General features: G+C 39.6%; 1 protein-coding gene across 2 annotated transcripts in view; it reads right to left on the bottom strand.

Annotated features, from left to right (window-relative positions):
* Positions 1–11,007, bottom strand: part of NDRG3 (NDRG family member 3) — a 62,500-nt gene that overhangs the window by 30,395 nt on the left and 21,098 nt on the right. The window contains exon 3 of one of the 2 annotated variants that reach the window (XM_010829213.1): positions 10,122–10,157. The exons of the other annotated variant lie outside the window; for it this stretch is intronic. Within the exon in view, the coding sequence (XP_010827515.1) occupies positions 10,122–10,157 (36 nt within the window). The remainder of the gene's footprint in view (positions 1–10,121; positions 10,158–11,007) is intronic. 2 annotated transcript variants of the gene reach the window in all.

Genomic DNA, 11,007 nt, shown 5'->3' with positions numbered 1-11,007 from the left:
TCACAGTCCAACTCTCACATCCATACATGACCACTGGAAAAACCATAGCCTTGACTAGACGGACCTTTGTTGGCAAAGTAATGTCTCTGCTTTTCAATATGCTATCTAGGTTGGTCATGACTTTCCTTCCAAGGAGTAAGCGTCTTTTAATTTCATGGCTGCAGTCACCATCTGCAGTGATTTTGGAGCCCCCAAAAATAAAGTCTGACACTGTTTTCACTGTTTCCCCATCTATTTCCCATGAAGTGATGTACTCAATATGCCAGCAAATTTGTAAAACTCAGCAGTGGCCACAGGACTGGAAAAGGTCAGTTTTCATTCCAATCCCAAAGAAAGGCAATGCCAAAGAATGCTCAAACTACCGCACAATTGCACTCATCTCACATGCTAGTAAAGTAATGCTCAAAATTCTCCAAGCCAGGCTTCAGCAATACGTGAACCGTGAACTTCCTGATGTTTAAGCTGGTTTTAGAAAAGGCAGAGGAACCAGAGATCAAATTGCCAATATCCGCTGGATCATGGAAAAAGCAAGAGAGTTCCAGAAAAACATCTATTTCTGCTTTATTAACTATGCCAAAGCCTTTGACTGTGTGGATCACAATAAACTGTGGGAAATTCTGAAAGAGATGGGAATACCAGACCACCTGACCTGCCTTTTGAGAAACCTGTATGCAGGTCAGGAAACAACAGTTAGAACTGGACATGGAACAACAGACTGGTTCCAGATAGGAAAAGGAATACGTCAAGGCTGTATATTATCACCCTGCTTATTTAACTTATATGCAGAGTACATCATGAGAAATGCTGGACTGGAAGAAACACAAGCGGGATTCAAGATTGCCGGGAGAAATATCAATAACGTCAGATATGCAGATGACACCACCCTTATGGCAGAAAGTGAAGAGGAACTAAAAAGCCTTTTGATGAAAGTGAAAGTGGAGAGTGAAAAAGTTGGCTTAAAGCTCAACATTCAGAAAACAAAGATCATGGCATCTGGTCCCATCACTTCATGGAAATAGATGGGGAAACAGTGGAAACAGTGTCAGACTAAGCCAGGACAAGATGCAGTCAGAGGTGCTGGGATAGTGCTAAGAGTGACTGGGTGGAAAATAAAGACTCTGTAGGAAAAGTAACTGAAATTTATTCTAGTCTTCTTCAATGTCTATGTTTCTTAAAAATACATTATCATGCCTAGCCTACTGAATTTTGCTGACAAAGTCTTTACCTATCTCAGTAAGTCTTACAGTAGATGAAATAAACTGTGAGTAAGAATCCCAACAAAGGCAAAGGTCTTCCAACCTAACAATAAACCTCAACAGAGCCTTGGTTTCTTCACTCATGTACGGCAGAGACCAATCTTACACTAGTTGAACATCAGTGCATCTCAAATTATAGGTCCCAGGCTGGAGCAGATATCTCTATCAAATCAAACCACAGATGACTCAGTATTTCTGCTCTTCTCTATTACTGCTTGCTACCTCCTATTCAAAGGCTTAAAAAAGGGAAACAAGAAATGAAGGAGAGAATCAGGTCCTGTGAACTGGTTATGAAATTAAGTATAGGGTTTAGATGGAGGAACATAGAGACACAAATTCCTGTTGCTGTATGAGCATTTCTTGTGTGGTAAATGTCAGACTTCCTGGAAAAGGGAATGACAACTCACTCCAGTATTCTCACCTGGAGAATTCCATGGACAAAGGAACCTGGTGGGCTACAGTCCATGGGGTCACATACAATCAGACATGACTGAGAGACTAACACACAGTGTCAGACTTAGTGAGGAACCTCTCCACCAGGCTCATTCACTAAACAACTATGCATCTACTGAACTCCTACTACCAGACCCTGGGCTGAGCTCTGGGCACAAAACAGTGAGCAAGAGAGGCGTGACCCCTGCTCTCACAGAGATTATGCTCTACATGCTACTGCTGCTGCTGCTAAGTCACTTCAGTCGTGTCTGACTCTGTGTGACCCCACAGACGGCAGCCCACCAGGCTCCCCCGTCCCTGGGTTTCTCCAGGCAAGAACACTGGAGTGGGTTGCCATTTCCTTCTCCAATGCATGAAAGTGAAAAGGGAAAGTGAAGTCGCTCAGTTGTGTCCGACCCTAAGCGACCCCATGGACTGCAGCCCACCAGGCCCCTCCGTCCATGCGATTTTCCAGGCAAGAGTACTGGAGTGGGGTGCCACTGCCTTGGAGGCAGACAAAAAAACCAACCAACCAACCAACCAACCATAACAACAGCTTGTGATCAGTACTGTGAAAGAAATAAATAGGATGCTCTTAAAGAAAATCAACGAGGAAGATATTAACTCTATTAGCAGACAGAAAAGTGCAAATTAAATTCAATAAGATGTAATTTCATATATACCAGAATGGCAAAAAATTTTAAGTCATATAATGCTGTCAGCCAAGGTGTAGAGAAATAAGAACTTTCATACACTGTTGGTAGGCAGTAACCAAGAACAGCTACTCTGGAGAATAATTTGGTAATTTAGAGCAAAGTTAAGCAATGTGTACCCTACAGCAGTTTTGCTTTTAGGTATAATCTAAGGCAATTCTCAAACATACTCAAACACACAAAAAGATATGCAGATATACATATATGTATATGTACATATATACATACACACTGCAGCCTTATTTATAACATCAAAAAACTGAAAGCAGCATATAAACAGTCATGTATAAGGAAACTGAAAATGGAATTATGACATATTCACATAATGAGATACAGATAAAAATGAATGAACTAGAACTATAAGCATTAATACACAGAGAAAATCTTGAAAAAACAATGCTGAATAGAAGCACAGAAGGATTTGTATATGACATATGATTTACATATGCAGATTTCTTTAAAAAGCAACATTGCATAGACTGCATATGTTTATATACATATATTTAAAGTGCAAAAACTTGGAGAAGGAACGTACATTAACTTTAGACTTGATTCCTTCTGGGCAGTGACCTATTCTGAAAGTGAATTTAAGGAGGCTTTGACCTCTGTCATGTCCTACTTCCAGAGAAAGAGTAAAGAGAGAGGGAGAAGCCAGCCTGTGCCAGAGGAGTGACACGACAGGAGAATCCAAACTGAAGAGAATGGGCAACAACCTGTCATCCAACAATCTAGTTGCTGGAGCCTTCTTTCTGTCATATCCAAGCCTTTAGTACAGTCTTGCTTAAGTATTCCAGCTTGGTCTCAGCTATGTTGAGAAATGAGTAAAAAACAATTTATACTTTGGCCCTGGGGGTTAGCAGGACCTCCCAAGATCTGATAATTAATGGGGATAGTGTGTGCAGGAAAGGTGGGAGGTGGGTGTGGAGTGAAGGGGTGGGGGATAGCAAGCTGTCAGGGAAGTTCAGATGATATGAAAAGGGAGCTATAACAGATGGGGCAAAACAGGACATATTAAAAGCAGACAAGGCAATAGGGCAAAGTAATTACTCTTGTCACCATTTCATAATCTGGATGAAATTCGGAGTTAAAGTTGACTCGCAAAATTTCAACTTTTGAGGGAGATCTCAGCCCCTATCTCCTGGGCTCTATCTGTCAATCTTGTTGCCCCACTGGAGCAACCCTTGGTTACCAGTATCTCATAGGGTTACTCTTCATTTTCAAAGAAATACGGAAAGAAAGGAGACACTCACCTCCATGTGGACCCGTAAATATATCCTTTGTGACCTTCTGTGGGAATGGCTTGAACAAGTCTCTGCCTGGAGCTGAGTGTGCAGAGACTCTGGCTGTGGAGCTGATTCAATGGTCAGGCAGGGGTGGTGCTGTGCCACCTTTCCACTTTAGTCAACTATCACCCGCTGCACAGGCTGTTTCTCTAGTGACCCCGCCACTCGCCCCAGCATTCTAGAGGGTGTGACTGCACAATAGAGTGCCTAGTAGGCTCTGGTCATAGATCTTCCCAGCACTCTGATTTCTTACCACCTCCAAGGCTATGCACCTCTTAAGTATGATCCCTTATTCTCCAGGCTTATAAAACAGCCTGAGATTATACTGGTCCCCAACACACTTCTCCATCCTGGGCTGCCTCTCCCTCTTAATCAAAGATGTAGATAGATTATCTTTTTAAGACTTTAATAAGAGTTTAGGTTATTACCATTAATTGATAATAACCAATATTCACCTATTTTTCTAAGTCCTTTTCCTTCAGCTCAATGTGCTATCACCAGTTATACAATCTGACGTGTTATAACTCTCTGAGAATTTAAATTTTGACCACATCATGCCTGTTAGTGCTGCTGCTTCTCCCTGGCCAGTCTGAAACAGTTTAGGCAAACTTGTAGGACAATGTACTTCTAGAAATATCAACATTCATATTAGTATGAATTTTATTCTGTTTTTAATAAGCAGACCTCTCTACGATCCCTGGGTATAGTTTTTGTTATTTATTACAAAGGAAATTTTAATATAATACCCCATTACCTTATCCTGGATAGTGGTATAAAGTTCATTTGCATGACTTCATTTAATCCCATAGTAAAAGAATCTGTCTCCACAATTATTCAGCCTTCTGCCTACAAGTAAATGACATTTTCCTTTTTAAAGTTCTGTAATATGTTTTCCCTAATTTCAGCCTCAGTTCTCTCCCCTTTTACCTCTCACATCCTTCAGCCTAGTTAACTCAACATTCTTTCAGACGTCTACTTTTATTTTCCAGCTACCCACACTCTCAGAACTCTCACAAATCATGCTCTTCATTTGAAAGCTCTTTTTGCAATATGTCAAGATAAAATCTGTCTTTTCCTATCTTTTTCAAAGCCAAATCCAATATCTTCTTCAAACAGCCTTAGTAAACAATGAGGAAAAAGAGAGTGAATGACTAACCTACATGCAATATAGCCCAGAACACCTTCAGAATATGGACTGTCTAGTCCAGATAGGAAGAGGAACAGATTTGGCCAATTCAAACACCCCAATCTTTGGCCACGGTAGCAGTCCAAGTTTGAGAGTGTGACCCCCACACACATGACCCATGCCGAACCAACAAGACTCCTCCCCTGGCCTTTTCTATCAAGTTATAGGTAAAGATATTCTCTCGGCAGTGAGGCTGCTAAGCTGAAAGGACATGAATTTGGGACCTTGGTAGCCATCAGGCCCATGCTGTGACACAGCTTGTCAGAGAAATAGTGACAGGGAAAGGGAACTGAGATTGGGGGTGGTGATACAAAGGCCTTAGAATCTATAAGGTTCTTTTTTCTCTGCAAATGAAAATAAAGTCAACTATATCCTTAGAACTTAATAATCAATTTCTCCTTTACCCGCCCCCCCCCAAATCAGCAAAATCAAACCAACACAGCAGTAATTAACACAACATTGTAAATAAACTATACTTCAATTAAAAAAAAACCAAACCAAAAGGGGGCAGGTGTGCATCGTGAGGGGAGGACCTGTGAACAGAGGCCATCAGAAAGGAAAGGCACAAAGCGGAAGCATGGGTGGGTCAGCAACAATCCTAGTTTTCCAGGGAGTGGGTGAGTAAACAATGAGAAACAGTGGGACAGAAGCTGAAAGGGGGACTGGGGCCACATTCACGTCCTTTAAGGCAAGGGGAGGAGCATGGAACTGGTCAAGCTCCCTAACAGACTATAGCAGGTGGCCGAACCCCAGTTCTTTCCAAATACTTCTTTTCTGCGGAAGCAACTTCCAGTTATTTACTTCACTTAATTCTTATTTTGTAATAGTGCCCATTTACCAAGTGATGTGCGAGAGTTTAAAGCTGTTTAAATCCCTTTAGAAGAGGCAGTCACATATATACATCCTTACAGTAGGGTTCTAGAAGTCAGTCCTCCAAAGAACTACTGCCATTAAACAGCCAGCATGAAACCACCCAGCCCTCAGCCAGGTCTGGAATTCTTATCCTAGGAATATGAACTCCACTCTTGTGAGTGCACTCCATTATCAGCATCTTCTACAGGAATATATATTCTGGAAGATAGCAGCTTTTCACTCTCCATTAATATTTATTGAGTGCCCCTCTGATGGAAGTGGAAGGCAAACTGACAAGATATGCCAAGAGCCTTAAGTGTGTTCATTCCAAGATCCATTTAAAGAAATAATCCAACGTGTATACAAAATTAATGCAGAAAAATGTTCAATGAACTGAACAAATTATAATAACTGAACATACTATAAGGAATCTAATTTCCAAAAATAATGGAAGAGTTAAGTCATGGGATAGCTATACGAGGATATAACAGTCAGCCATTAGAGTTTTTTTTTTTCTTTTTGGCTGTGCCATGTGGCTTGCAGGAACTTAGTTCTCTGACCAGGGATTAAACACAGGCCCACGTAATGAAAGTGCCATGTCCTAACCACTGGAGTGCCAGGGAATTCCCCATTAAAGACTGTTTTTATGAGAGTTTAAAAATGGAAATGGGATTGTGTTCTAATATTAAGTCAGAAAAGGAAATATATAACTGTACATCCAGTATGACCAATCAAATAAACTTTAAAATTAAAAAAAACTATACACACACAAACATATCTCAAACTAAACAGCAACATGGCTGTCCCTGGGCTCTAGGCTTCTGAGCTTTTCTCTGCTACTTCTTAACTCTCTGTGCTCTCCAACTCTTCAACTATGAGCATGTACTCTTTTGATAACCAGAATACAAAAGTGAAAACTGGGAAGAAATATAATAAAATACAGCTATCTCTAGGTAACAGGATTATAGGTACCCTTTAGTTTTACACTTTTCTGAATTTTCCAAATTTGATTATACACAAGAATTGTTTTTAAACATACAGCATGTTTACTCATGTGATATGCACACATTACACTACACATGAAGTTTTAGAAATATGTGAGAAATAATGATGATGATATTTATACAAACATAGTGATTACAACTTCATAATAAGTGTGTGTGAATGTGTAGAAATGTCCATGGAGAGAGTTGTTTAAAAATGAAAAACAGTTTTGTGTACTTTTTTGTAAAATTAAACATTGATTCCCCCTGCAACATTTTATCATGAGAACTTTCAACCATACACCTAAGCTGAAAGAATTTACAGTGAACATCTGTATACCCACAACCTGGATTCTACCATTAATATTTTACTATACTCAATTATCACACATCTATCCAGCCTTATATCCATCTTACTAATCCCTTTTGTAAAGTTGAGGTATAGTTGATTTACAATATTAGTTTCAGGTGTACACCATAGTGATCCAAAATTCTTATAGATTATATTCCATTTAAAATTTTTATAAAATACTGGCTATATTTTCTGTGCTCTCTAGTATATCCTCGTAGCTTATTTATCTTATATATAGTAAGATATATAAATCTGTGCCTCTTGATTTCCTAGTATAATTATTTTTGAAGGCAATATATCACATGCACAAAGAAGCTATTGTATTTGTCTTAGTTCTACTTTCAAATTTTTAAACATTCTCACAAGCAGAAGACAATTAAGCAGCACCAAAGCAGATAATTAACAATAAGTCTGTTGATTCACTGTTTCAACTGGAAATAGGTTTTCTCCTTTCACATCAATTCCAAGCACTGTTACCGCTAATCACCCCTCCTCTCTTTACTGAGATCTCAATATAACTGCTATTTGCCTCAGGGGAGCTGTATAGTACCGAAGTCACTAGGACAATCAAAGAACCAAAAGAAATGGTACGATTTTAATTATATTTTCAATTACTGGGGGGAGGGGAAACATGTAGTTGGATTAGTACAGAAAACAGAGGAAGAAAAGACAGTTCAGATTGGAGTTATTTGATGCTAAGATAACTTCCTGGAGTATCATCAAATTCAGTAAAGGTTTTTCTAAGGCAAGATAGAGACCAGAGGAACTTGCTTCATCAGCTAGTCCCATGCCACGGTTATGCTAAAGAACAACACTGATGCCAAGGCTGAATGTAGCAATGCTGGCTTTAGATTTGTTCTGCTTTGTCTCCTAAGAATGCCCAGTGGTTTCCAAAAAGCCTTCAGGTATACTGCGCCACTCTACAGATGTCTCACGTCACAGTTCCTACCTCCGAGGCCTCCTACCACCTGTAGCCAAACTCCTGACCCAGACACCCCTAGTCTCCAGAACACCACAGAAGCCTTTACCAAAGAGGTGAGAATGAAGTACATTCATGAGTGCTGAGGAGAAAAAAAGAAGGGCCTCTGACTTTTTCTTCTTTAGAACACAGAGAACCTGTACATTCATAACCACTGACAGTGACATACACTTGCCATCCTTCTATTTGTATCAGAACTGAACTAAAAGTTACATTTAATGAGGCCAGAACACACTGTTATATTAAAGCTTCACCCAAAATACAAAGAATTTTTGTCAGACTATTTTTAAGCCTTAGTATTAAAAAATAGTTGATAATGTAACTTCTAAAACTCAATTTCATTTATATCTAAGTATATTTATATGTGAGAAAAATCCTAAAGGATATACACCAAAATATTAACAGTGATGAATAACAAGTGCTTTTTATTTCTTTACTTTTTGGTATTTTTATATCTGTTTTGCCATAAGTGCACAATTTTTTAATATTCTGATTTAGCGGCATGTCCAATTTGATGAAAATAAATGCTTTCACATATTAAAAGTAGGAAAATATAAACTACTTCTGGAATTTTTCACCTTGAATTTTACTATTACCCTCTCTCAAATGAGCTCCTTCTAGGTAAATTATATCAAATATTAAGAGTAATGCAGTTAAATTAGTTCAACCTAGGATCTAAAGCATAACTGAAGTTAGATCAAAAGATCAAATTAAAAACAACTAAACCAAAACTTGACTGCCACCATTTACCAAAAAAATAATATAGCTTCTTGTTTTTGAGTAAGGAGTTTATAACAAATGATTTCCTAGCAGCAGCAGGCTGAGTATGTGGTATACATAAAGTATACCGGTCATAATAAGAAGTGTTTAGCACTGGGAGTTAAAAATCTGTAATAATGCTATGAGCCTGCCCCTTCCAAAGTGAGTCTCAGTCTCATCTGTCTTGCCAAGGAAGCTCAGCTTTATACACAGCTCAACTCCCTGCCACCTCTCAGCTCTGGACATTGCTAGGTGAGAAAGAATGGGCGATGGGTTTAGAACAAAGTGAGGTTTTCAACTTCAATTCCACCCATGGCAAGTTATGAAACCTGACTCTTAATTTCCTCATCTCTGATAAAAACCACCTTGTAATATTGCTCCAAGGATTAGAGAAATGTACGTTTAGAATCTATAGTAGGTACCTAATAAATTAATACGATATAACTGGGTTGCCTATGAGACAGATGTTAGCTTCTCCTTTTGATGTTAATGCTAACATGGAGAGATTCCACTGTACTTAACATAGAATGCATACCTGAAAATAATGATGTGCCTGTGGCTGTGCGAGCTGGCTGAATCCCAGACACAGGGAAGATGCCTTCCCTGCACCCTCCACTCCTACTTAGTACCCTTGGAGTCTCCTTCGTGTTGCCTCTGACAGCCACTTACCACATCTACCCCAAAAGTAGGAGAGTCAGGCTGTATGGGTTTGTAAGGTATCCATTTCCCTGTATTAATTCTTTCTTCCCATTTCTTTCAGGGCCAGCCAACAGATAAAAGTAGGAAGATGGAACTGCTAGTTTACTTTATGGATTTTCAAATTAGCAACAGAGCAACAGGCAAAAAGCAGTCTAAGATGAACTACCATTTAGGAAAATACTAACGAGTCAAGTTGAATTTTGTGTTTCCAGAGATACAGCCAAGAGACATCTGCTTTTTGTATTAAAATCACTAAATCTTTCTTTTAGAACAGGTTTTGTTGTTAGTAAAGTCTCCCCTCCAAATTGACCGCCCCCAACCTTCTCTGCTGTGAGGTGACAACCATATGGCACTCGTGATTACGGTTTCAAATACCAATCTGAGGAAAGGAGATCTTAATTGTAAAAAGACACCACCCAATAGCCTACAAAAATAGGGACCTGGCAAGCAATTTTTGAACACAATAGCAAATCATTTTAAATAAACTTGATCCAGTGTTCAAAAGAACACGAAGGAATCGTGATCAGCTATGAAGAGAGATCCACCTCTACAAGACCACCAGCACAGGGAGGAAAGCACTGCAGAGATCCTGTACACAGCCCTCCTTGGTGCTTGTACAGTCCTTACCTGACAGTCAAAGTCCTGGAAGTTTCGTGTACCATTCTGTCAACAGAAGGCAGAAAACACAGTCAGTTTCCCCGTGTGGACTCCCCCATCTGCAGCAAATTCAGTTCACAGTGACAGCAGCGCATGTGCAGCCTCCTGGTTGCCATAAAACTAAAATGGTTCTCATCAACAGGCTTCAGAGGCAACAACGTCAGTAAAAGGGGAGTCTTTAGTGATGGGGTTACACTTTGGCAGGCTTCCCGTGAAGATGAAGGAAAAGAGTCTGGTTTCCTAGTAAAGCTTGTAACTTGTCTCCCTACCTAAGGAGAGCAGGGAGAGCTTGTGGGAAGAGAGAAAACATGGATCAGAGTCTGAGAATACATTCACAATCCACACGGGAGGTACCTGGGAGGCAAGGAGCTAGAGGCCAACTCTGACAGGAGCCAGTGTGCTCAGGACAAGGAAGCAAAGAAAGGATGAAGACAAGAACAAAGATACAGATGGGTCAAGAACGAAAGATCTGAAATCTAACAAGGAAGAAAGGCAGTGTCAGTGAAGAAGGGAAACAGATAAAACGCAGTTCCTCATACACTGGTCTATCTTAGGAAACTGCTAACAGGATAAAGGACAAATCACTGAATTGTTTAAAAAGTAGGACATAGTCAAAAGATCCAAGAAGAATTCACAAGCATCTAAGAGGAGACTATATCATAGTAAGGTTGGATTGCCAAAAAAAAAAAATCAATGGTAATGACTCAGAGGCATTTCTGTAATATTTCAGATGCCAGAGGTGCAAGAGTATGACATAAGAGTATAAAAAGGGTAAATGAGTGATGTCTTTGGGAGAAAAAAAAACCTTCTGACTCATAAAGTAAAAGCTCCTCCCAAGCCTCATTACCCTCATTAT

The sequence above is a fragment of the Bison bison genome, unplaced genomic scaffold (genome assembly GCF_000754665.1).
Source record: "Bison bison bison isolate TAMUID 2011002044 unplaced genomic scaffold, Bison_UMD1.0 scf7180017864500, whole genome shotgun sequence".
NCBI classification, from domain to species: Eukaryota; Metazoa; Chordata; class Mammalia; order Artiodactyla; family Bovidae; genus Bison; species Bison bison.
Note: the sequence above shows the minus strand (reverse complement) of the source record. Positions and strands in the feature narration are given on the sequence as shown.